Source organism: Colobus angolensis, unplaced genomic scaffold, assembly GCF_000951035.1.
Source record: "Colobus angolensis palliatus isolate OR3802 unplaced genomic scaffold, Cang.pa_1.0 Scaffold8, whole genome shotgun sequence".
Taxonomy (NCBI): Eukaryota; Metazoa; Chordata; class Mammalia; order Primates; family Cercopithecidae; genus Colobus; species Colobus angolensis.
In genome coordinates this window covers 5,689,858-5,717,391 of record NW_012121820.1, presented here as the reverse complement: position 1 = coordinate 5,717,391, position 27,534 = coordinate 5,689,858, and the positions used below count along the sequence as shown (strand labels likewise).

The window sequence follows — 27,534 nt, the reverse complement described above, 5'->3', positions numbered from 1 at the left end:
CCTCTGGCACCACCCTGGCTGCCGGGGCTTGAGAGCTCTAAGCACATTGCAGCGTGTGTCCTGAGTACTGATCATACCCCAGGCTTTGAGGTTTCGGTCATGCCTGCTCTTCGTTTTCTTTTCTTTCTTTCTTTCTTTCTTTTTTTTGAGACAGTGTCTTGCTCTGTTGCCCAGGCTGGAGTGCAGTGGTATGATCTCAGCTCACTGCAATCTCTGCTTCTCAGATTCAAGAGATTCTCCTGCCTCAGCCTCCCAAGTAGCCCCCATACCCGGCTAATTTCTGTATTTTTAGTAGAGACGAGGTTTCGCCATGTTGGCCAGGCTGGTCTTGAACTCCTGACCTCAAGTGATCTGCCTGCCTCTGCCTCCCAAATTGCTGGGATTACAGTCATGAACCACCTTGTCTGGCCATGCCTGCTCTTGTTTCTCAACCAAGCTGTAAGCAGAACAAGACACTTAGGAAGAAAGGAAAGGAAGGAAGGAAGCAAATGAACGTGTGTGGGAGCCCTACTGTGTTCAGGCCACGGTCCCAGGAGGGCAAAGGCCGTGTGCTCCACTCAGTGCTGAATCCTCAGCACTGCTGCCGTGTGACACACAGTGGGTACTCAACATAGGTGTGACAAGTGCATACTCAATTGTATGCTGTGGTTGGTGCCCAGACCTTTAGTGATTTGATGGAAACATTCCATGGAAATCCTCTCTCTTCCTTCTACGGCCATCCCTGGATTTTCCCCTTTTCCTTGCAGTTCTTAAGGTGTGCAGCAGGTTGAATGGTGCCCCCGTCCCCTAAAGATAAGACCATGTCCTAATTTCCGGAGGCTGTGAACATGACTGTATTTGGAAAGAGGGTGATATGGTTTGGCGGTGTCCCCACCCAAATCTCATCTTGAATTGTGGCTCCCATAATTCCCACGTGTTGTGAGAGGGATCCGATGGGAGACAATTGAATCATGGGGGGTGGTTTTCCCCTATACTGTTCTCTTGGTAGTGAGTACATCTCACGAGATCTGATGGTTTTATAAAGGTTTTCCCTTCTGCTTGGTTCTCATTCTCTCTTGCTTGCCACCATGTAAGATGTGCCTTTCACCTTCTGCCATGATCCTGAGGCCTCCCCAGTCACATGGAACTGAGTCCATGAAACCCCTTATTCTTTCTAAATTACCCAGTCTCAGGTATGTCTTTATCAGCAGCATGAAGACAGACTAATACAGGGGGTCTTTGCAGATGTAATTAAATTGAGGATACTGAGGTGAGATTTGTTCTGGATTCCCTGGGTGGGCCCTAAATCCAGTGACAGGTGTCCACATAGGACACAGAGTGGAGAAGATGCACAGGCACAGAGGGGAAGGCCACATTCAAAGGGAAGCAGAGACTGGAGGGATGCACATACAAGCCAAGGAACGAGGAACTCCTAGGGTCCCAGGGCTGGAAGAGGCAACGAAGGGCTCTCCCCTGGAGCCTTCTGAGGAAGCACAGCCACGTTAACACTTTGATTTCAGACTTCCGGCCTCCAGAACTGTTGAGAGGGTACGTTTCTGTGGTTTTAAGCCACTCAGTTTGTGATTTGTTAGGACAGCAGTGGGAAACCAAAACAGGGTCTACCAGGCATGTGAAGGCTGTGATCCCACTCACCTAGCAACCCCCTCGAGAACTGAAAACACGCATCAGACCCACCACAGTCTCCTGGGGATCTGGGGAGGGCCCCCTGCTCACCAATCAGCTGCTTCTACTTTCAATTTTTACCACCAATCAAGGCACCAAGGTCTCGCCCTTGAGGTCCCAGGATTGCACATTGGCCGCCCTCCCACCTCCTGGTCTCTGCCTCAGCCGTACCCTCAGCCTGGGATGCTCCCACTCCTTCAGTCACAGGGCTACCTCTGTCTCCTTCAAGGTATTGATCAGACACCACCTTCTTGGAGAGGCCCTTCCCTGGCCTGTATTGAAACTGCCTCCCCCAACCCATAGCACTCTCCACTCTGCTTCCCCACTCCATGTCTCTCCACAGCAGTTACTGTCCTCAAACGTTAAGTCATTTTGATTTCACTTATTTGTGCGTTGCTGCCTTCACCAGAGCACTCCACAAGGGCAGGGACTCAGCCTACTTTGTTCATTGCCTAGCACAGTGCCTGGCACATCATGTGCTCAACAGATACCAGCTAAAATAACACATCAATACTATCTTACACTCTTGGGTTTTCATATCTCAGGAGTCCAAACCAGTTAATGTCCACAGATCTGTGTGTTGGTGTCTTGTAGAGTGGATTTTAAAAATTTGACATTAATAGCATCACACAGAATATCTGCTCTCCAGTTTGCCACACTCCCCTGCACTCCCTACAGTCTTACGCCACCTGCACCCACTCTCATTACCTGCCCGACCCCTGAACGCTTGGGTGTTGCAACCTTCTGGTATATCTAGGGAACTGAGAGCGCTCCAACTTATTCCTGTGGAAGAGGGCAGTCTTCTATGCCGACAATAATCATTATAATTAATAGTGGCGACTATCACTGGCGGAATGCTTATGGCAGGGCTGAAGACACTCATCACTTAATTCGGCCAATGGCCCATTTTACAGAACAGGGAACTGAACCTGGGGAGCTGAATGACTGGCTAAGGCTGCACAGCTGGGCAGGCAGCGAAGACTCAAACCCAGTAGAGGCGGGGTGTTGAGTTTCACATTCACAAAACATTGCTGTCACACGGGAGGTGGTAACAGTGTCCTGAGGAAGTACAGAGAGGTCCCCATGCTCTTGGTCCCCTCTTGGCTTCAGTTAAGCTCAGAATGGTCCCTTGGTGACCCAGAAGGGGGCCACCTAGTGGTGACTTCATCAGGCACACCAGTGGTGGGGCGGCACAGAGTCACATCACCAAACACCAGGGACACTGGTGGTGTGAAAGGCCGCTTAGAGCTCCAGGCAGGAGGTGGCATTGCCTTAGGTTAATTGCGTGGCTTGGTTTCCTTCTATTTAGGGCAAGTAACCTCAGCTTTTCCTTTAGGGTAGTGGAAATCCTTTTAAAAACAACAACAAACAATTACAGCCAATTTTTAAAAAGTAAATAATAGCACAAGTGGCACACAGATATATGATGAAAATTGTGAGGGAATGATTAGAATTTGGCAATCACTGGCTTGGTACAACTGGGACCTGACATCCCTTGATAAGTGGCTTGGTACAACCCTGACATCCGATGATGTCATCTGGCTGTCGATTAGACCTCGAGTGCCACACCCACAGCCGAGCCCTGATGTCACCGTCCCTCCAGCTCCTCCCAAAGCCAGTCCCCTTTCCTCTGGGTACTCGGGCAATCATTTTGGCTACGATTCCTCCCATCTTTCAGTTCCCACATCCAATCTATCAGCAAAGCCTGTTTCTCTCTTCAATGTAAGCATCCACGCTCGGACCCTTGCCACCTCCCCCGGGGGCCAGGCGATCATCCTCTCTCCCTGAAATCAGGCCAACTGCTTCCTGATTGGACTCCAGTCACTTATTCCCCATGGTGCAGCCAGAGTCTCCTCTCCTGACACTCTCCGGGGCTCCTGCTCACTCAGAGGAGCCCAAGTCCTTCAGGTCATCCACAGAGAGTGGTGGGACCCAATTCCCTCCCTCCCTAACCCCATCCCCTCCCTCCCTAACCCCATCCCCCCTCCGCCCACTCTCTGCAGCCACAGGGGCCTCCCCTCCGTCCGCAGACTGACCAGGCGTGCTCCCACCCCAGAGCCTTCACCCTATTGTTCCTTCTGCCCGGAACACCTCTCCCCCAGAGCCCTGCAGTGGCGCCCTCACCCCCTCCTTGTCTTTAGAGTTCCTTTCTCCATGGAGCCTTCCCTGGCCCCCGATCTTTTCTACTCCTTTCCTTGCCTGACATTTTCAACCCTGCACTCATCATCTAACACACGATATACTTTTATGTATTTATCTACTGATCCCGTCTGCTGTCCCCTGTGACTTCTGATGGCTCCACAGCTCTAGCCCCAAAACCTAAAACAGTGCCTGGCACACAGTGGGTGCTCATAAATGTTTCTTAAATGCATGAGTCCAGGGCACCCCAAGTGGAATCAATCCTTTGCTCCCTGGTCCCAAACGCTAAGGAGAAAGGACGAAGCAGCTGGTAGTGACGGCTCAGCCTCTCTCGGTCTCCAGAGCCTGCAGAAAGGACAGACGCTGGCCACCCACCCGACTAGTCAGACCCTTCTGGCACGAAACCCAGGGCAGGCCATCACCTGATGAAATCACCTGCAGTCCACAGCCCCCAGTGCTGCCTTGGCAAACAGTGAACAGCCTCCAGAGACATTTCTTGTTTTTAATGGGCTCAGATCCAGGATCTTGAAATGCTTAAATCTCCTTCCTCCTCATTCCAGAGGAAGCGAGCTGTGGGGTGCTCCTGGCCGGCACTCACCCTTCCCAAATCAGCTGGCGGAGGAGCGCTGTGTCAATCCACAAGTAAAGGACAACAGTGCCCTGGAATGACAGCAGCATCTGTGCATGGGCAGTGTTACGTGCTAAGCCTCCCCTCGGGGACAGTAACCTGCTTTATTAAAACTGCCAGAGCGACGAGGCTGTGTAAACCCACATCTCTAACACAAAAAAACATATGATCTCATCCCCTTGCCCAGCCCCGGCCCTAATGGAGAAGGACAGCTCCGATGGGAGGGAAGGACCTGAACGACACGGCCACACAGAAATGAAAAGGCCAGTTTTCAAGCTTTTCAATGCAGCCGGGCCAGCCAACCTCAACTTCTTCCGTCCAACATAAACCTGGGGACATGCAGACAAAAACAGCCCCGGTTTCTTTCCATGACCAAGCTTTCCCACTACACCAGGCAGAGGGTGAGGTCACTCTGACACCTCTGTGACTCCGATGGGCTGGAGACGCCTCACCCCCACCTCCATCAGATGGGATTTAAATTTGGGGGCCCAAACCACCCAATTGCCAGAATGCGGTTTCTCCCATGATACTCCTGAACTGCTTCCCCATTCAGGGTGGCTTTTTGGGGGCCTCTCTGTGTACCACTGTGCTATCATTTGTTTGATATTTTTAATTAACATGATTTAAGAAAGAACCCTTTCATCTCAATCCAAGTTAACTACATTGAGTTAGAGAATTAAGGTGCGAGTTATATATATATATTTATTTTTTGATGCACCATCCAATAAGTCCATCCGTGATAAAATCAATGTCTTGCTGACCTGCCACAGATGATGACGTTGCCAGTGTCATAGGAAATGCTGAATGAATTTGCTCTTCTAAAGGTCTAAGTCAGAGCAAACACTATCTATGGGGACTTAGCAAGGTGCCAGGGAGTTTCAGGACTTAAAACATGACCCCGGCCGCACCCCCCCCCTTTTGTTTTTTTGGCAATTCCTGAGGTTTAGGTGGCTCATATCTGCTGGAGGCCTGGTTCAGTTGGGAGTAGGGGTACCCCGCACCCTTCCTAGACAAATCCTTGCAGCCCCCAACTTGGGTGATTTTGATGTATAACTAATGAGATGATGCCTTCCTATGACCAGTTTCTTAAAATTACAGACATATATAAGGCCAGGTGCGGTGGCTCAAGCCTGTAATCCCAGCACTTTGGGAGGCCGAGACGGAAGGATCATGAGGTCAGGAGATTGAGACCATCCTGGCTAACCCAGTGAAATCCCGTCTCTACTAAAAAATACAAAAAACTAGCCGGGCGTGGTGGTGGGCGCCTGTAGTCCCAGCTAGTCGGGAGGCTGAGGCAGGAGAATGGCGTGAACCCGGGAGGTGGAGCTTGCAGTGAGCTGCTGAGATCCGGCCACTGCACTCCAGCCTGGGCGGCAGAGCGAGACTCCGTCTCAAAAAAAAAAAAAAAAAAAAAAATTATAGACATATCATTAGAGTCTGTGATGGCAGGGCCTCCTAGGGAAAGCAGCGGAAGGAAGAATGGGGCAGGGAGACAAAGGCACAGTCAGTAAACTCAGGACATTGACTTCAATTCATTCTAATCACTGGTTTCTCTGTCTGGACTATTGCAGTAGGCTCCTAAGCTGTTCTCCTATTCTCCGTTTGGTGCCCAGAGGCCTTTGCTTCTTTTGAGACAGGGTCTCACTCTGCTGCCCAGGCTGGAGTGCAGTAGTGTGATCACAGCTCACTGCAGCCTCGACCTCCCCAGGGTCAGGTGATCCTCCCACCTCCACCTCCCGAGTAGCTGGAACTACAGGTACACACTACCACACTCAGCTAATTTTTGTATTTTTTGTAGAGATGGGGCTTCACCACGTTGCGCGGGCTGGTCTTGAACTCCTGGGCTCAGTGATCCTCCTGCCTTGGCCTCTCAAAGTGTTGGGATAACAGGAATGAGCCACCGTGCCTGCCTGGCCAGGACTCCTTTTAAAACAGTCAGTGAGATCATCATATTCATTTGCCCTTTGTCTTCCAGTGACCGCCTGCCTCACTCAGGGTAAAAACCAAAGTCCTCCCTCTGTTCTACAAGGTCCTCAGTGATCTGGACACTCACTCGCCCCAACTGCAACTCCTACCACTCTCTCTCTCTCTCTCTCTCTCTCAAGCTTCCTCCGCTCTGGTCATGTTGAGCTCCTTGCTGTTCCTCGAACACACACACCAAGCATGCTCCTCCCTCAGGACCTTCGCACCTGCCACTCCTCAGCCCAGACTAACTCCCTGATTGCCTTCAGGTCTCTGCAAATATCGCCTTCTCAGCAAGGCTTTCTCTGGACTGTGCTGATTAGAATCATGCCATCCCTTTCCTTCTCGCCTTTTGCTGCTCTTCCTGGTGCTTCTGTGTGAGTAAATGAAGAGTAAACATTCTTAGGGGACACGCGGGCTACAGACGGTGCCTTTGGGGTGAGTGGTGGACGTGGTGGGTGGGGAGTCAAGGGCTATCTCTGCTTTGCATTACTTGGATATTTTCAAGCTTTGCTTGTGTAATCTTATTGATTGATTGTTTTGAGATGGAGTCTCCCTCTGTCTTTCAGGCTGGAGTGCAGTGGCATGATCTCAGCTCACTGCAACCTCCACCTCCTGGGTTCAAGCGATTCTCCTGCCTCAGCCTCCCAAGCAGCTGGGATTACAGACAAGTACCACCATGCCCAGCTATTTTGTCGTTTTGTAGTTTTAGTAGAGACAGGGTTATACCATGTTGATCAGGCTGGTCTTGAACTCCTGAATAAATAAAAAATAAATAAAATAAATGCAGCAAGAGGGCCACAGGTTTCTAGAACAATGGGAGAGTGCAGGATTTGGCACCTAGCATTCTTGCACCAGTCTGCAGGCCTGTGTGCTACCCCTATGTGAAACGGGTCCTGGGATTTAGGGGAAAAGGGCACACAGTGGTCTTTCTACAGATGACCGAGAAACACAGGACACTCTCTGTTGTGGCTACATATCACCAGCTACACTCTACCTGGGGCCAGTCTGCTCCCAGGGGCCTCCAAGCTGTGCATTCTTTCCTTGAGGAGAGGGACCTTAAGGTCCACCTGGCACGGGGTAGGCTGAGGATGAAGGGGGCACCACACACCCCTCTCCAGGCCACATCCTTCTCCTGATTCCTCTCTTACCTGTTTTGTTTTGTGGTTGAAATGGTTCCACTGCTACAAATGAATGTATGTCTATAACGCACACACAAACACAGGCACGTACACACTTCGGTCCTAGACTGAATCACCAGGCCCTTTTTCATCTGTAGACTTTGGATTCCAGAGAGCAATGAAACGAGAGACCAAGAATGAGGTGTGAACTGTCTTAAATCACTGACTTTCTTTGAGCCTCAGCTTCCTTGTCTGTAAAAACACAGCCCATAGATAACTTTAGGTATAAGGTTTGACTATGAAATTCTAGGATAGATTCTAGAACCTATCGCTATGTCACCATACCTAATAGGATGAAAAGGATTTTCAGCCAGAAGACCTGATTCCAAATCTTGATTTTTGCCACTTCCTATTAACCAGGTACCTTGTGCAAATGATTTAGCCACCGTGTACCTCAGTTTCCTCATCTGCAAAGCAGGGAAAATAACAATGCCTCCTTCTCAGGGTTGTTATGAGTTTTGAGAGAAAAAAAAAAACCATATATATATGGTTTTCAGTTCAATGTTTGACATACAGAAAGCACTTAATGCATGTCAGCTTTATTTATTTATTTGAGACAGAGTTTCTCTCTTGTCACCCAGGCTGGAGTGCAATGGCATGATTTCGGTTCACTGCAACCTCTGCCTCCTGGGTTCAAGTGATTTTCCTGCCTCAGCCTCCCGAGTAGCTGGGATTACAGGCTCCCCCCACCATGCCTGTCTAATTTTTTGTATCTTTAGTAGAGACAGTGTTTCACCACGTTAACCAGGCTGTTCTTGAACTCCTGGCCTTAAGTGATCCACCTGTCTTGGCCTCCCAAAGTGCTGGGATTACAGGAGTGAGCCACTGTGCCTGGCCGCACGTCAGCTTTTCCACAAGTATCCTCTCACACGGAGTTAAAAAACAGAGTCCCTCTAGACTAAATCTTGTCTGCATGTGTGTTTGATTTAGGTCTGCCCAAAAGGAAAGGATTTTACAAATTGAACGGCCTTTTTCTTAAATTGTGAGATTTCACATCAATTCAGCTTTCTGGCTTTGCTTGAAAAATGCAAAGATCTGGCTTTGATGGGCCCACAGTGGGCTGGACCCGAGTAGCGAAGGCCCACTTGAGAAGGTCCTCCTCTGGTCTTCCACGGCCCCTACCATGTCTACTTACTCCTTGCCAGCACCTCCCTGGCCCGGTGGGCATGCAGTTTGCAACCCTTAGCTGATTCAATTCCAAGTGAAGGGAGCAGCTAAATAAATCTGCAAAGGTAATAGTCTACTGGGGCCCAGAGACCTGCAGAGAACAGGCATTCAGTGGGGAGGCTTCCCGAGAGGCTGCAGGGTCAGGTACAAGTTGGAACAGAGCCTTGACCTGGACAGGTAGGGGATGAAGAGGGCTATAAGGTCGAGCCACAGGTGGGGAAGAACCTGTGTCCTGCACTGTCCTCTGGCTACTGGTGTCCACCTAACAGGCTGGAATTCATTCAGCAGCCCTCTCCTGGCCCTCAAATGTCCCTGGAATGTCTGCAATGCTGTAGGATCAGCTTGTGCGCTCCCTACCATGCCCAAGGCAACACGTGTGAAAGGGCTGCAGCAGGCTGGGCCCCTCAGATCTGACCAACTGCCCCAGAATAGCTCTGTCTCTAGCAAAGGGGAGAGAAAGGCCTGGGGCACAAACAGCAGAAATCGGCAGCCACATTTGGGCAAGGGAATCTCTTATTTTTCACCTAGTAATGTGTTCACTGCTGCCGGTGGCAACTCTTGCTGTGCCTGTAACTCAATCCAGAATAATTACACTGGATTCCGGGGAACTGTTTCTCAGAGGATGTTGTTTTTCTTTTGATGGTGCAAAGGTGAGCCAAACCTGACTCCTGGACATTACAAAATAAAGTCAAATGTTACTGCTGGTTTCAGCTACAAAAAGCCAAGCCTCCAAATCGGTTCCTAAACCCAAAATCAATTAAGCAGATGTCGAAGAGGCAGGACTGAGATTCTATTAATAAGCATCGAGTTGTCAGAGAGACCATGCAGTTAATTTTTTCTCCATTGCTTTCTGCTGCCTCTGGTTGTAGAAGTTTCTGGGAGAAAATTCTGCAATGGTAATTGTCAACCACAGCAGGGAGGTGGCAGAGCACACATGGGAAAGGGCAGGGCTTGGGTGTAATTGACGGGGCTCTACAATGATTGGTCATTTCCTCTCGGAGAAGCTCCACCCAGAAATATTCCTCTAACTCTTGAAACGCTACAATCACCATCCCTGGGAGGGTATTTATTCAGTGGGGCAGGGCTTCCAGGGTGTTTTCCCCACTTTTCAGAAGGGGCTGCGCAGAGCTGCGGCCCAGCCACAGGCCTGGTGGGTGATGTTTGCAAAGCAGCTTAATGTCCACCCTTCCCCACCTCTCCCAATCTGTTCCTCCTGCCCCCACCTTCCCATCTCTGTAAATGGCACCACCATCTGCCCAACGGCTCAGCCAAAAACCTAGGAGTCATCCCCGATTCCTCTTCCCTCACCCACCCACTCATGATCCATCAAACAAACTCTGCCGACCTTCCAAGCAGCACCGGAATCCACCCACCGCTCAGGCTCTGCAGCGCCCCGTCCTGCTCTGTGCCACCAGCATCTCCCACCTGGACCGCTGCAACCACCACCTGATCTCCCTGCTTCCGCTCTTGTCCCTGGGCCACCCTCTTTACCCACAGCTGGGGTGTACCTCTGAGAACATGCATGCATAGTGCATCAGCTCAGAACATTCTGGGGTCCTTCCATCGGGCTTGCAATCAAATCCAGACCCTGCTGCACAGCCTGCTGGGGACCACCGGGTCTCCCCTGTCTGCTCTCTGCCCCCTTCCCCATCCTCCTCCCCTTCATTCCCAGGTCCTGCTGCCCTCCTCCAAGGTCCTGGCAAACCTATTCCTGCCACAGGGCTCTTGCATGTGCCATGCTTCTGCCTTGGGTTTCCACGTGAACATCTAAACATCTCCTCATGACGCAGGTCTCCCCGGTGTTCGGCCACACAGCCACACCTCCCACTGCTGGAGGAGCTGTCCTCGCTGGGACACTTGCTCCTGATCTCCGCTGTGGCTGAGACCCTCAGTTGCTCACCAGTATCTCTTTCCCCTTCTTCCTCTGATTAGGCCCTGACTTTATTTTCAATGCACCCATCTAAGAAACATTTCCCAGATTCCCTTACGGCCAAAGATGTGCCAGGAGCCTGCCTGTGGCCTTCCAGCCCTGCTCTCTGTGCAGTTCTCCACCCCAGGGCACTGGCCTGGAGGTGCTGGTTCAACAAGCCCCTTCACTCTCTGGGCTCTGGGTTGGATTTGACTGACAAGGGCCCCTGGCAGGAGAGTAGCGAAAGAAGAAAGTGAGGTTGGCAGATAGATTCCTCCACCTTCCTCTCCGTGGTGCCAACAGAGGGTGACAGCTCTTGTGAGGTGACCCTCTGTGTCTCTGGGTTCCAGTAACCTCTTGTCCCACTGATGCTAATTAGCCTGGGGCACTGCATTAGCCCTAGTGGTTTCCTCGCACTTGCTCACACTTTAGCAAAAAACACTTAAACCGCCTTTGAATGATTCAAATTTGCATGTGCTTTATAATTCTTGCTGAGATCAAGTGGCTAAGTAAATAAGATCTATTCGTGTTGCATGTGACTTCTGAAGTGGGTTCTTTTTTCTTTATCCTGCCCTTCTGCCTTTGCTTCCTTTTTCTTGCTGCCTAGAATGTGGCTGTGACAGCTGGAGCTCCAGCAGCTGTTCTAACCACAAGGTGACTTTGCAGATGGAAGCTACGCAGTAAGTATGATGGAACAGAAAGGCAGAGGAGGAGCTTGGGTCCCTGATAACCTTGAAGCCACCAAGCCAGTCCTAGACTGCCTACCTCCAGATATCTGTATAATTCTGTCTTGTTTAAGCCGTGTTATTTTATGTTTGCTTTTACATGCAGCCAAATCTAATCCTGATACACTTAACTTCCAGAACTCAAGTGATCTCCCAAAGGTTGCTGAATTGAAAAAAAATCATCTAACAGGAATGTGCTTGGCAAGCTGAACACCAGTGTGGGTCCAAATGAGCCTCTCTTCTTTCTGAGATAACCTGCATCCACATGTTTTTCCTCCTCTAGTGATCAGTGGCAAGAAGGCCAGGAGGTGGGATCTCAGAGAAGCTGAGCTGGAAGTTAGCACTGATCTGGTGTCTGGAATCTGGGCATGCTGTCCTGGGCTTCCAGCCATTCGGCCCCTACAGAGAGTACTTGAGCCTGTGATTTGGAACTGATCTCCTGGATATCAGTCTGTGGCACAGGGTGTGGTTTCCTTGTGTTCACAGATGGAAAGTGGAAAACAGGAGGCCGGCCAGAACTCTGCTACGCCTTTCTTTCAAAAGCCTCCCTCTCCCACTGGACAGCTCTCCAGGCTGGATCCCTGCAACTTTCAGGATCTGGGAAGAGTCTCAGATTCAGCGAAGCACAAATAAGCACACAGTTTGTATACGATCCCCACCCTCCCCTACTCTAAGCCCACCCAGGCCTGGGCCTCTCTCCTCAACGTCTGACTGATGTGGCTGCCTATTGGACAGTTCCTGTTGGCTTTTCACAGGCACCTGCAACTTCCCAGGTCCAGAACGGAGCTTTCTTTACTTATTGATTGGTTTATTGATTTATTGATTGAAACACAGTCTCATTCTGTTGCCAGGCTGGAGTGTAGTGGTGCGATCTCAGCTCACTGCAACCTCCGCCTCCCAGGTTCAAGCAAATCTCCTGCCTCAGCCTCCCGAGTAGCTGGGACTACAGGCGCGTGCCACCAGGCCCCACTAATTTTTGTATTTTTAGTAGAGATGGGGTTTCATTATGTTGGCCAGGATGGTCTCGATCTCCTGACTTTGTGATCCGCACATCTCATCCTCCCAAAGTGCTGGGATCACAGGCTTGAGCCACCGCACCCAGCCCAGAGCTTCTAACCATGGCTTTCCCCATCTGTGTACACAGAAAATCCATTCTCATGGTTTTTCAGGCCACAACCTTGGAGTCATTCTCAACTCTTCTTTCCCATCCCACATCAGTTCCATCAGCAGCACTTGTTATCAGCTCTACCTTTGAAATATGACCAGCACTTACTACTTTCCTCACTCTGGTCTGAGCTGCCATCATCTCATGCCTGGACCATTGCAACAGACTCCTCACTGGGCTCATCTCACACGTGGACTGTTGCAGTAGACTCCTTACTGGACACCCTGCTCTCATTACACCTATTCAGTCTACTCTTCTAGAGGCGTCCTTGGAAGACACAAATCAGGTGGTGTTCCTCCTCTGCTCAATGTCCTCTATTGGTGTCCATCTCACTCGGAAAGCCAAAATCCTCCTCCCATTCAAAGGCTCATGCCCTGCACGGTCCATCCAACCACCACCTCCCCATTTCTGCTCACTCTTCCTGCTGTCCTTGTGCACACTGCTCTGGCCTCTTTGCTGCTCTGAGCCTGCTGGCACAGTATCTGCCTCAGGGCCTTTGCACACACTGTTCCCTATGTGTGGAGTGCTCTTCCCCAGGGAACCCCCTTGACTGGTTTCCTTACCTTCTTTGCTCAGATTTCCTTCCCAATGAGACTACCCTATAGAAAATCCCAGTGATTCTTTTCTCCACCTTTCTCCTGGTTGATCACTCCTCCTAGCTTCCCCCATGGCTTTACTCTCCTCCTCACTTTGTGCTCTCTTGTGTACTATAGATTCGATGTGTCTTGTTAACTCTTACATTAGAATGTAAGCTCTGTTTAGTTTGTTTGCTGTTGGATCTCCTTTGACACACAGTAGGTGCTCAGGAAACACCTGCTGAATGAATGAGTCTGGTCCACAGTCTGAGCAGCTGCTTCAGAGAGCGCCACGTGAGGGTGTCACAAGCATCTCTCTAAATGGACTGCACACCAGCTACCTGCCTTCTTCTGGTGCCAGCTTCTGAATTTTCCTTTAGGGAACTTGCTCTATCCCAATCCCAGTCCTCGTGGTTCAAGTGGGGTTGGCTCCAGTCCTGGCTCCAGGAATGTGCACGACTCCATCTGGCCAACCATTGTGTTCCATTCACCTGAATCTGGTTGACCAGAAGTCCCAGACAGTGTTAGACCAAAAAGACTCAATTTAGGGACTGTCTTCTAAGTGAGAGCAGCTCTCTTTCCACAGGGATGGTTTGCACCTGTATGGTGTTCATGTGGGTCTGGCAATGCCAAGAACGCTGCCTGGAGAGCTGGCCTGAGAGTGAAGCCAACTTGGAGGAAAGCTGAGATCAGGGAGAGATGGAGGGACAGAGGCCATCCAGAGACAAAGCTTCTGCATCTAACCGCACCTGCAGCTCAGTGTATACTTGGACTTACTTATATGAGTCCAATAAAGTCCCCTTTTTGTTTCCTCAATCTGGCTTGAGTTGGGTTTACATCACTCGTAACTGAGAGAATCTAGGCTGACAGACAGTGGTTGTGACACACGCGTTTTTAACATGCAGTGGAATGCTGGTTCCCCTGGTACTTTTGCAGGCCCCAAAACCACCACTCAGTTGCTTTTTGCAAGCCATGATGGTGCAACTCTGTCCATCGGCAGAGGCAGTAACAGCAGAAGAACCCATGGCAAACTTGATTGACAACTGCCACTCAAATGACGGGATATGTCGCCATGCCAGGCTCACATACCTGGTAGAGTGGGCGCCAGCTCACCTGCTTGAGTGTGGGCGGCACTCACCCCACTGTCAGCCAGAGGAGACTCTAAAGTAATGTTGCTGTTCAGTGCCATGAGACACTTAGATTTTAATGCCATTTTGATATGTAAAGCTTGCTATGGACAAACAACACTGTGGCATTGGCCCGGGGTGCTCTAACAGACGATGGCTTTAACAACCCAAGTGAAAGCAAACTGTCACACATATGTCAGGTGTCAGGTATTCAGTCCTCACAAAAATGCCAGGGAGACAGATCATCTCCACTTTACAGATGAGTAAACTGAGGCACAGAGAGGGTGAGTCTTTCCCAAGGTCACACAGTCAATGGCAGAGTGAGGATTTGAACCCGGTGGCTAATGAGACAGCTCTTACCCTGGCAACTTTGCTCAGAGTATTCTCCTTTAGAGATGTTCTGAAAGGCTGGGGGCAGCAGCTCACACCTGTAATCCCAGCACCTTGGGAGGCCGATGGGGGCGGATTGCTTGAGCTCAGGAGTTTGCAACCAGCCTGAGCAACATGGCAAAAGCCCATCTCTAAAAAAAAAAAAAAAAACCAAAAAAACTCCCAAAATTAGCTGGGTGTGATGGTGTGCACCTGTAGTCCCAGCTACTTCAGGGGCGGAGGTAAGAGGATTGCTTAAGCTCAGGAGGTTGAGGCTGCAGTAAGCAGTGGTCACGCCACTGCATTCCAGCCTGGGTGACAGAGCGAAACCTTGTCTTAAAAAATATAAACAAACAAATAAAGATGTTCTGAAAGGCAAAGAATTCTTTCGAAATGCAAACATCAGGCCAGGCATGGTAGCTCACACCTGTGATCCCAGCATTTTGGGAGGCCAAGACGGCGGATTGCCTGATGTCAGGAGTTCGAGGCCAACCTGGCCAACATGGTGAAACCCCATCTCTACTAAAAATACGAAAATTAGCTGGGCATGGTAGCAGGCACCTGTAATTCTAGCTACTTGGGAGGCTGAGACAGGAGAATCACTTGAACCCAGGAGGCGGAGGTTGCAGTGAGCCGAGATCGCACCACTGTACTCCAGCCTGGGTGACAGAGTCAGACTCTATCTCAAAAAGAAATGCAAACACTGCATGTAGTCTTGCGGGGCACACTTTAAATCTGACCATCTGAGGGGCCCCTAAAAGGCAACCATCTCTGCCTGGTGTGAACGCTCAGGAAAATGAGCACTACGGAATCCGCCCCAATATTCTGGGGTTTGGAGTCTGGCTGTATCCTTAACCCTCTGACACAAGAGCCACCATCAAGTGGTGCCCATGTAAGTGGGGCTCTCACATCAAAAGTTTGATAAAGTTCTTCTCTTTTCTAGTCTCTATCCTGCTGATCAGGTCAAGAAGAAAGTCTGGCAGGTGCTACTTCACCTTTAACGCTGCTTCTGAAACTGCCCATCACCCTCATTACAGCAGAGCCACACCGGCTTCGTGGGAGGCAGCACCTTGCTGACATTTAAAAACACTACTTGATTTTCACTGTGTTTGGTTTTGCAGTGATCCTTTACCAAAGGCAATGTGTATTGTTTTTTTCCTTTACAGTCAGAATTTGGAGGTTTCTTTTAAAATAATATTTCAGCGTCAAAAATAAGTCCAGTTAAAGAAATTCTCAAGTCATACATGAGAACGGGGATGCCGCAAAAATTCTCTTGCTCCAGGCCAGAACCATGTAATCCTCTTGGTGTCTCAGGGCCTGTCGGAGCCCCAGAGGCTCTCCAGAGGTTTAGATCAAATTAAACCAGTAAACCCTGGCAGAGCCCAAAGATTCTACAGCCTCCCTGAACAAAGGACGTCTGCAAACGAGACCTTCACCTCCACGTGCTTCCCCCTTACTCTTTTGGAGTGGAAGGCCAGCAGAAGTCCGCTGGTCTCTGAGGGTCACTGAGATACAGGGATGTCCCCAACTACTTTGAACATGTAATGATAATTTAGGCCACTTACAAACTAGTATGGCCCTGGAAGCAGTTCCCCTGGGCATTTGACAATTTCAAAAGACAGCTCAGGGAGTCAAATGCGTGCAGGGAAAGGAAAATCGAATATACGTGGTACAGTTCCGACCCCCCAACCTCGCAATTAGGAAACAGAACAAGTCGCTCATCTTGTGTATCTGGCACCAGTCCTCCCAACCGGACCCTAATGAGGATGGACATCTGTTCTCTGTCCTGGGACTAGAAAGAATCCTGGGATTATCTCAGTTGAGAAGTCTCCAGTCCAGAGGGCTGTCAGAACTGCTGCACGGATGAGCAGAAAATAGCAAATGATAAATTTTTTAGGACCACCCGCTGCATGCCAGTTGTAGCAGACTGTGAGATAATGTATTGGGCTTTTTTGGGACATGCATTATTGATCTGGGTCTGTCTAGTGGTTTATAAAAAGCCTATCATGCTCCTCCCACAACCACCTTCCCATCCCTCACCTCCTGAAGGAGGCTCGGTCTCCTTCAAAACCCAGTGCTGCTGGTAGAAGAGGTCTGGCTTGTCTGCAGAGTGCAAGACTTGTAGGCCCTGATCTATGCTGTGTAATGCTATTGGGCAAGAGCTGACACAGGCCACTGAACACCAGGGGCTCTAAACCCACGGCATCCACCTCCTGGAATTTATCCTTCAGAAGCACTCCCTTGCCTGTGCAAAGATGCCTGTTAAAATTTCCAGCAACAATATCTGTAACAGTGAAAAACTAACAATCGCACACACTACCAATCTGAAAACAACTCAATATCCACCCGAGGAATCTGACTAAACAGAGCAGTGGCTAAGATCACGTGTTCTGGGTTCAAATCTTGTTTTTCTCTTTTTTTCTGAGATAGGGTTTTGCTCTATTGCCCAGGCTAGAGAAGTGGTGTGACCTAGGCTCACTGCAGCCTTGACCTCTTGAGCTCAAGTGATCCCTCCACCTCAGCCTCCCACTAGCTGCTACTATAGGTGTGTGCCACCATCCTTGGCTGATTTATATATTTTTTGTTAAGATGGGGTCTTACTATGTTGCCCAGGCTGGTCTTGAACTCCTGGCCTCAAGTGATCCTACCTCCTCAGACTTGCAAAGTGCTGGGATGTGAGCCACTGCACTCAGCTCAAATCATGTTTAATCACATTCCAGCTGTGCAAACTTGGACAAGTGGCTTCTCTCTGCCTCAGTTTTTCCATCTGTCAAATGGAGAGAAGAAATCTCTGTATTTTAAGTCAGCTACGGCTTTCTTTGTTCTCCTCTCTCCTGTGTCTACTTCATACCCGTGGCTCCTTTCCTTGTATGTGACACACTATTGGTTTCCTTATATCTGCATATGCAGTTGGTTTCTTTTTATCTAGATACACTGTTGGTTTTATTCACAAGTCACAGGCAAAATCCAGTGAGATTCATACACGAGACTTAGCTGGATCATGTTGCAAAAATGTGTTGTTCCTAAGAGTGGGTATTCAGTCACTCACCTGTTGATTCGGACCCCAAACTAGGAGTTGCCCTTGAATTGTCTCTTTTCCTTAACCCGCATACCTAACCCATTGATCAGTTTATTTCCCAAACATACATCAGGTGGGACCGCATCTTCCCGCCCAGGTCTAAGCTTCCATCATCATTGCCCTATCATGACATTGGCCTCTGAATGGGTGTCCCGTTTCTGCCCTTACCCCTGCAATTTAATTTCATCAAAAGAGCTGGGGGGATCCTGTTGGAACCTTAGTGAGGTCACGGCCTTCCTCTTCTTAAGGCCCCCTCATTCATGTCTATTTTACTAAGAATCGAACTCAAAGCCTCCACCATGGCCACAAGGCCTGGTGTGACCTGGGCCAAGTGGGCTCCTCAGCCTCATCTCTCTCCATCATGGCCCCATTCCCTCCACTCCAGCTCCCTGGCACTTTTTGTTTTTTGGCTCCAAACCACCGAGCTCATTTCTATCTCAGTATCTTTGAATTTCCTGTTCTCCCCACCTGGAATGAGCCTCCTCCAGTTCTCTGGCTCCTGACACAGTGCACTGAATGGAACAAATGCGTAATAAACATCTGCTGGATGGACGAACGAACGTGCAGGGCACCGGAAATTCTAGGCATGACTACAACCAAAACAGTGTGGGGGCTACACAATGTCAGATCAAGAAGCTCTGAGATCCAGGTGCTGCCTGCCAGACCTCTCTGCAAAATTCTGCAAGAAACAAAACACACCTTTCTGGCCACAGTCTGCAGACTCCCCATAGTTATCAAATGTACCTCATTCTAAACGCTGCCAGGAGATAGGTATCCTATGTGTCATATGGTCAATAAAAGCTCTGGGCTCTGACTGCTTCCTGGCTACAAATTCTTCTTGCACTGAGAAGCTCCCGGAGGAAAAAATCTATACTTGTGATCATTAATACAAAGCACTGCAAGGAATAACTTGGTTTTATGTAAATTACCTTTTCCTGGTAGCTAAAAGACAAATTCAGGTTGTCAAGGCTAACCTAGTCAACCTTTACATTTGTTGCCACCAACAACATGCTGTTATCCTTTGAGAGTGGATGGAGGCCGAGGGACGACCTTTCATGGGATCAATGATTGGCAGTCTTTGCCATAACCCGCAACAGCCTCCAAAATCTGGTTCCAGGCTCATGTCTCATCTTTTTTTTTTTTTTTCTGAGACAGAGTCTCACTCTGTCACCCAGGCTGGAGTGTAGTGGTGTGATCTACACTCACCACAACCTCTTTCTCCTGGATTCTAGAGATTCTTGTGCCTCAGTCTCCTCAGTAGCTGGGGTTACAGGCGTGCGCCACCATGCCTGGCTCATTTCTGTAGTTTCAGTAAAGACGGGGTTTCACCACATTGGCCAGGCTGGTCTACAAACTCCTGACTTCCGGTGATCCACCCATCTCGGCCTCCCAAAGTGCTGGGATTACAGGCGTGAGCCACCGCGCCCAGCCTGTTCTCTTTAACTCTCTGGAGAAGTCCAGGAATGGTTCTGCAACTGGAGGAGGGTAGAGACCCCTAACCTTGAGGACCCAGTTGTGACCCCAAACACGTGTGGGTGCCATGTCTTGGTTTCAACATACTCAAAAATGACCACTATGAATCAACACCACTGCCTCGCCTCAGCAGCCTCAGCCTAACCCAGGGACCCTGCGCCAAGGGGCCAAGGTGCCACCCTGGGGCCCTGAGGCTTACCCAGCTCCACGTCCTGGTCGTCCGTCAGCACCAGGATGATGTTGGGGCGGATGTTCCTGCGGTCCCTCTGAAACCTGCCTTTCAGGCGGTGGTGCGACAGAAAGGCTGAGCTTCCACCCAGCAGGGAGAACACCATTGCGGACAGCAAGCACAGCACGAGGCTCGGGGGGCCCATCTTCTTTTTTGGCTGATCTGGTGCTTCTTTTGGGATGCAGGAGTCTGAAGTTGCGTCTGTGGTTTTGTTTCTTTTCCCTCGTCCCTCTTTACTCGCAAATCTAGAGGAGGAGGAAGAATCAGGTCAATATTTATGTCAAGGCTGCTCATTCTCGCATGATGATTTGTACAGTGGCTGGCATGAACAATGCGAGTTTCTTTGAGCAGGGGTGGCTATGGCAGAGTGAAAACTCAACTCCGCTGAAGTTAGCAAAGTCTTTACAATTTGCTTGGTCAACAAACGGGCAGAAAAGCCTTCTGTGGCCACTTCTGCAGAAACAATTTCTTCCCTATATCCAGTGAACCTCCGATGTGTTGGTGGCAGCCCAAGACCCGAGTCAGATAATAGCCGTCTCTGAATAATCCACCCAATTCCACCACCAAATCGTCCCCAGGGAGAGGAACAGCAGCGGGCTGGGCTCAGGGAGTGAATATTTGTGTCCTCTTGTAGCTGCCCACACCGTGGGGTACGGAGCTGAGGGAGGTGAAGCTGCAGCTCCCTGTCAGCGGGGGATTCAATCAGGGGTTTAAACGAAAGCCTGGAGCTGGACGTTTTGGGCTGGACAACTGGCATGTTTGAGTGCCAGATCTTCCACTCACTGGCTCAGCTTTTCCATGAGCAAGCCTGTTTGGAACCTCGGTTTCCCCATGAATAAAATGGGTAGACAGGGCCATTGTAAGATCTCAGTCTGCTGGGGATGCGCCTGAAAGGCCCTTGTTAAGGGATCTTGTAATTGGGCAAAAAGGTATTCCTATTAGTTTTTTGTTTTGTTTTTTCCCCAGTCTTGCTCTTGTCGCTCAGGCTGGAGTGCAATGGCGCAATCTCGGCTCACTGTGACCTCTGCCTCCGGCGTTCAAGCGAGTCTCCTCCTCAGCCTCTGCAGAAGCTGAGATTACAGGCGCCTGCCACCACACCTGGCTAATTTTTTGTATTTTTAGTAGAGATGGGATTTCACCATGTTGGCCAGGCTGGTCTTGAACTCCTGAACTCAGGTGATCCCCGTCTTGGTTTCTCAAAGTGCTGGGGTTATAGGTGGGAGCCACTGTGCCCAGCCTAAGTTGCAGAATAAACGAAATGACTATAGAGAGAATTGAGCGCTAACACATGGAGGGGGACGACCTGCCACGGGCCACTGTGCCTTCAGTCACCCCCCTGGCCCCAGGTCACCAGCGAAGGTGGGTGCAGGGAGGTGGGGACGCGACTCTGGCTCAAGCGGGTCTCTAATCTCGCCTTGCTCTTTGGTCTCTGCGGTCATTTTTTCACTTCTTGAGGAAATGAGCCTTCAAGTTCTATCCAGATATAGACTTTTGGTATCATTTATTTAAAACAAGAGTGCAAGTGAGACAGCCACAGCCTGCAGATGTGCCGGGAGGAAGCCAAACGCCACGGGGGCAGCTGTGTCACTGTGACCTTGAGAGGGTCTGTTTGTCCTTGCCCTCCATGGAGGAACCCCGGCCATCAGCTCAAAGTCATGACTCAGAGGCTCAGAAAGGGGGATATGCTGCCTGCTTCACCTCTCCTGGGGACTGCAAGGTGGCCTGAGGGGTCTCCTGCCTCCCTCTTCCCTGCCCCCATCCTCCATTCTTCCCAGGGCAGCCGGAGGGATCTTCCTAAAACACAGATCAGATCCCAGCACTGGGCAGGGGAGGGCACCACGCCTCGTGCAGGTGGAGACTGAAGGGGGTGCTCACTCCCAGGCTGTACAAGTGCCAGGCACTCACCTCACCTTAGTGCCAGTCCTGTGCTCACCTGTCACACCTTCCCCGGCTGCTCATGGCTCACAGGATAAAATGCAAACTTCTCACCAGGACTGCCTGGGCTCGTGAGATCTGGCCCCTGCCCACTTCTCCTCCACCTCTCCTTTCTAGCCCCACTGGCTTCTTTCTGCTGAATGGACAAATCCAGCTGTTCTCTGCCCCAGGGTCTTTGCACCTGCCCCTTTAAAAATAACTCCTGCGGCTGGGCACGGTGGCTCACGCCTGTAATTCCAGCACTTTGGGAGGCCGAGGTGGGTGGATCACCTGAGGTCAGGAGTTCAAGATCAGCCTGACCAATGTGGTGAAACCCCATCTCTACTAAAAATACACAAATTAGCTGGGCGTGGTGGCACATGCATGTAAGCCCAGCTACTTAGGAGGCTGAGGCAGGAGAATCGTTTGAACCTGGGAGATGGAGGTTGCAGTGAGCCAAGATCATGTCATTGCACTCCAGCTTGGGTGACAGAGTGAGACTCTGTCTCGAAAACAACAACAAAAGCTCCTGCTTTGTACTCCTGGCTCCTTCTGTCAAAAGAGCAAATGTCATCACCTCAGAGAGGCCTGCCCTGACCACCTCATTTAAAGTGGGGCCCCCAACCCAGGCACTCTGCATTTAATAACCGGTTTTATTTCTCTTGTAATCACTACTACAGCCTGCAATTTCTTATTTATTGTCCAATTCTTCCCCACTAGGGGGTCAGCTCCCTGAGGACAGAGACAGGCTTATGTTATTCATGGCTGTCTCCGGGCCTTGGCACAAACAAATACTTAGATAAATAAAGGAATGGAGGTTCTGTTAAGGTCCTTTGAGTTCTGCAGAGTGAGGGACACTGGACTTGGCAGGGCCACGCCATACCTTGGGTCTACATGGCTCAGAGGTGTCCATCACTGATGCCTTGCCCCAGCCACCCTCCATGGACACCAACGAGGAGCTGGCCACTGTGTTCTCTGGGCAGTGCTACGGTTGAAAAATCCCAGCAAGGGTCCCTCCTGCTCCATTTCTCCCTCAGCTCTGCTTGGGACCCTGGGAGGCTGAGCTCTATAAATGGTGCGGTTGGCACATCCCTGCTCTTTAGCTTCCGGCTGGGAGGCTGCAGCATGGGAGGTATAGGAAGTCAGTGCATTTATTCTCCCTCCCGCACGCAGTAGCTCCCCAGGCAGTAGCCTTCGTGTCTCTGTGTGTGGATGCAGCTCCTGCTGGGGACACCTCCTGGCTCTAGTGTCTCCCCAGTTCTGAGTTCACCTCTCCCTCCTCTTGCCCCATCAAGTCTAGGGAAAGTAAGGGCTCCTTTTGCTACCAGCTCCTGGGTGCAGCATCATTTCTTTGCTCCCTTTGTCCACCTGCCTCTGAAAATAGTGTTTCAATCAACTCTCCTAGCTGCCCCGATGCGCCTCCTAATTTACTTCATTCAGGGACCTGTATCCTGTGTCAGGCTGGCCAGGACAGCATGTCTCCCTTCTAGCACCTCCCCTGGAAGCAGGGAGCAGGCTCCGCTCAATGCCTCCTTCCCATGTGGCTCTGAGAGAGAGTCACAATTTCAGGGGAGCTGGGGACACACTCAGTGCAGTTGTCTGACATGAGAACTGTGAGTTTCATGGGACCAGAGGACGAACAACAGCTTCCTTCTCAATCTCTCATCTGCAGAAACATACACCTCATGACAGACAGAGCCGCCGCAGCGACTGTTTGCTGGGCACCTGCTTTGTGCCACGTGGTGTGAGGGTTAAGGACATGGACTTTGGAGTTACTTGCTGAAAGACCCTGAGCTAGTAACTTAGCACCTTTGTGCCTCAGTTTTCTCATCTATGAAATGGGTGTGCAGGATTAAATGTGTTGATATAGTGTGCTGGGACTAGAGCCTGGCCATGGTACTGACTGAAATACATAATCCACAGTGTAAACCATTATTAGATTGATCCTACCACTGCAGTTGTCCTGCTTTGGGCACTCTGGCATCTCCTTCAACCTCCACCACGGCTCCCTCCTGCAAGTACTATAATTAGCTCCAGAGAAAAGTGAGGCTTCATGACTGTCCTAAGGCCACCCAGAGAGAAGATGGCAGGGATGGGATGTGAATTCTGCCCTCCCTCACCGTTCAGTGCGGGCTTCTCATCCCGAAACTCAGATTTCCCAACTCTTTCCATTCAAAGACCACGGCCCTGATCTCTGTTGAACCTGCAGAGCCCTTCAGTGATTATTGTGCCTCAGTTTTCTCATCTATGAAATGGGTGCTTCTTTAAATGGCCTCATTTTAAAATAAAAACACAAACACATGTTTTGGGAAAAGAAAACTTCCTACCCAAAGATACATGGAAAGTGGACATCGCTTCCCCGTAGAGCTAATTGTACAAATGAAAGTCAAAGAAAGCTGAATCAGTGGAACTTGACTCAAATAGCTTCCCAGGCTTCGCGTGCCCTCGTGCTCACTCTCTCTTTTGAAGTGAGATTAGCAGGTGTTGAAAGGAGTCAAAGCACATTAGCACCATCTGAGACTTTCTGCTGGAGGTAACTGGAGGCTGGGACGGCTGAAAAGGAGACAAGCTCTAGCCATTGACTCAGTCCCTGAAGCACCCCAGATCAGAGTAATCCTCCAGCTCTGTTGTTTATCTGACAGGGTTTGGCTGTGTCCCCACCCAATCTCATCTTGAATTGTAGCTCCCGCAATTCCCACACGTTGTGGGAGGGACCTGGTGGGAGATCACTGAATCGTGGGGGTGGTTTGCCCCCATACTGTTCTCCTGGTAGTGAATAAGTCTCATGAGACCTGACGGTTTTACAAAGGGTTTCCCCTTTTGCTTGGTTCTCACCTCCTCGTCTGCCATCATGTAAGACGTGCCTTTCGCCTTCCACCATGATTGTGAGGTCCCCAGCCACGTGGAACTATGAGTCCATTAAATCTCTTTTTCTTTATAAATTACCCAGTCTTGGGTATGTGTTTATCAGCAGCGTGAAAACAGACTAATACATGATCAGTGGCCCACGTCCCTCCATCGGGAAACACTACGGGATGCTTTGCACTTGAAACTATGGGTGCACCAGCCAGAGTGCACATTCACGTTCCTTCAGAGACACAGAAGTGCAGTGCTAATATTGGGAGAATTCCGATGGGATACCCTACAAATAGCAACTCTCTGAACCCAGAAACCAATCCTAGTAAAAGCTTTGCGGAAGCTTGCAGCACACTCCAGTCTCTGCTCTGAGCTGTTTGCAGGTGTCAACCCAATTAATATGCACACCCACCCGTCAGTATTTCACCCATTTTATGGATGAAGCAGCAGAGGCACAGAGTTAAAATCACTTTCCCGCAATCATATGGGTATGTAAGTGGCAGAGCAGGGGTTCAAACCTAGGCTGGCCCGATTTGGGCAGCTCGACCAGGACCCCCTGGAAGCAGATCTTTGAGCAAGTTCCTAAGAGTCTTCCAGCCTCAGTCTCCTCATTTGCCAGGTGGCCAGGTGCCCTCCGAGGGCCTTTTTGGCCCTGGGCCTGTGATGCCAGGGTACAGGAGGGCTGGGAAGGGCCAAGGCCTAGAGACAGCCATGAATAACATAAGCCTGTCTCTCATTGGGAGCCCTGGGCTGAGTGAAGATGGAGCCCAGGGCACAGTCAGCTGGACTTTGTTCCTGGCTCCCACGCTGGTTTCAGAGCACCCCCCACTCCTGGGCAGCTCTCACCCGCTATCCTCTGGATGGAAGTCAGAGCTCTGGCACCAGAAGCCAGAGAATAACAGGAGCTAATTATTTCATCAGATCAAGTCATCAGTGGGTCGATTTTTGATGAATTCCTCTGGCTCGGACTTCTCCTGGCCTCGTGCCAGTCTCTCTCCGGATGCTGAAGAAATCAATTAAAGATGACACAAGGGATTCTGCCTTGTTTTTTTCCTTTTTCTTGGTAAAATATTCAAAGTGGCTAAACCGAGAGAGTATTGGTAAAATATTCAAAGCGGCTGAACTGAGAGAGCACCCAGCGAACCCATGCAGCACCAGCCGCCTGCCACTCCATCCCTCCGCGGACAACACCTCTCCTTCCCACCAGCTCCTTTCCAGGTCCCTCTGGCTCCTCCTCTCCATCCTGAATCTTCTCCAGGACCTTGGCAAAGGCTCCCCAGCCCAGGAGACATCTCTGGAAACACCTAACATCCTGAGCATTTAGAAACATCATTTTTACTTCTCAACTTCTCTGCCGATCTGCAGAAAGGAACTGGTCTCAGAGTGACTGATGCCCCCGCCTTCCCAATGCCACACACCACAGCAGTGAACAAACACCCGGGACCTCATCCAGACCGGTTCAGAGACCCAGATAGGCCGTTTTCCTCTGAGGATCCCCAAATCCAACAAGAGGGGGAGAGAGAAGTTTGGGAATGATCAAGCAGCTGATGTGGTGGGAGAGGAAGAAGGGGCCAGAGGCAGGAGGAGGCACTGGTCAGACGGGAAATGTCCACGAGAGGCAGAAATAAAGCAAACTGGATGTGCAGATATGTCCCATGCGCTGGGGCCAGAGCCCCATAACAGACCTAGCAGCCTCCCCAGGTGGTCCAGAGGGCCTGATCATTTCTCTCTTCCTTCTTTCACTTTCCAAGTATGTATGAAGGGCCTCCTATGAGGCACCATGTTCAGTGATAGGAGAATCCTGCCTGGATTCCAACAGCCTCCTAACTGGTTTCCCTGCTTCTACCTCGTCCCTTCCATCAAGCAGCCAGACAGATCCTGTTAAAACAAAAGCAAGGGCCTGCCTTCCTCCACTGAACAGCCTTCAAGAACTCCCATCCCATGCAGAGTAAAACCCAAAAAACCTCCAAAGAGGCTACAAGAACCCGCCCAACCTGCTCCATCACCTCTCCGACCTTATTGCCTTCCCCTCTCTCCCTTGCACATCTGGCTGCAGTCACACGGTCTCTGTACTGTTCCTTGCACATGCTAGCACGTCCCACCCCGGGGCCCTTGAACTTGCTGCTTCCTCTGCCTGGAGCCTTCATCAGGTGATCTTCATCATCCCTTCTTCCCCCTCTTCAGGTCTTTGCTCGGATTTCACCTTGGCAGGTTAAAACCGAAATGTGTGCCCTCCCCAGTAGCACTTATCACCTCTCACAACTAGCTCCTTTACTTCTCTGTGGGTGTCCTCCAGCAGAATATCAGCCCCATGAAGGTGCAGGTTTTTGTCATTTTGTTCAGATCTATATCCTCAACAGTTAAAACAGTGCTTGGGGCATAGCAGGCATTCAACATATTTACCGGCTTAACAAAGAATTATCTCCCGCCTCCTGCTAACAACCCCTGTTAGTGCTCTGAGGCCACAGGTGTTCTGACTGTATCTAAGACCAACACAGGAGACACTCTAGCACAACCACCATGAAGACTAGCTAACATGACAGGCCCTGCACGATTCTAAGCACTTTTAGTGTGTGAGCTCACGTCACCCTTACAACAACCTTGTGAGTTGGGATGCTCCATTTACAGACAAGGAAGATAAGGCACGGACAAGCTCCAGAACCTGCCCAGCGTCATGCAGCATGGGTGCTGAATACTGTCCCTCTGGTCCCCCCTTCCCATCTTCTCTCCACCCCCAAATCCAATAAGAGAAGGAGAGAGAAGAGTTTGGTAATCATCAGGTAGTTGAGGTGGTGGGAGAGGAAGAAGGGGCTAGAGGCAGAAGGCGGCATTGGTCAGACGGGAAACACTGACGAGAGGTGGGAAGAAAGGAAATGGTGGGTGTGCAGATACGTCCCATGGGCTGGGGCCAGAGCCCCGCAACCGAAATGGGGGCCTCCCCAGGTGGTCCAGAGAGCCTGATCATTTCTCTCTTCCTTCATTTACTTTACAAACATTTATGAAAGGCCTGCTATATGTGAGGCAGTGTTCAGTGATAGGAGAATCTTGCCCAGTTACAACAATAATCCACTCTTCCCTGTCCCCTGGAAGGTTCACTTGGATGTGCCACCTCCAAGTGACAGATAAAGCAAGCAAGCCAGTATTACTATTTGTACACAGACATTCTGACCCCCGAGCCTACTCTTTTGACACTTATGCTGACTTGGAAAGCAACTAATGACACAAGGGACTGAGGTTAAGTGTGTTACATAAACGGGAAGAGGAAAGGGGAAACTGCTGACCTGCAGTAGTCAGGGAGGGCTTCCTGGAGGAGTACTTAGCATAAACTGTGAGCAGCCTAATAGGAGCAAAGTTCTGAAGAATCCACAGGATTT

General features: G+C 50.3%; 1 protein-coding gene across 2 annotated transcripts in view; it reads right to left on the bottom strand.

Annotated features, from left to right (window-relative positions):
* SULF2 (sulfatase 2) overlaps positions 1-27,534 on the bottom strand; it is a 130,894-nt gene that overhangs the window by 82,139 nt on the left and 21,221 nt on the right. For both annotated transcript variants that reach the window (XM_011928835.1, XM_011928836.1), the window contains exon 2: positions 19,361-19,635. In XM_011928835.1, the coding sequence (XP_011784225.1) occupies positions 19,361-19,635 (275 nt within the window). The remainder of the gene's footprint in view (positions 1-19,360; positions 19,636-27,534) is intronic.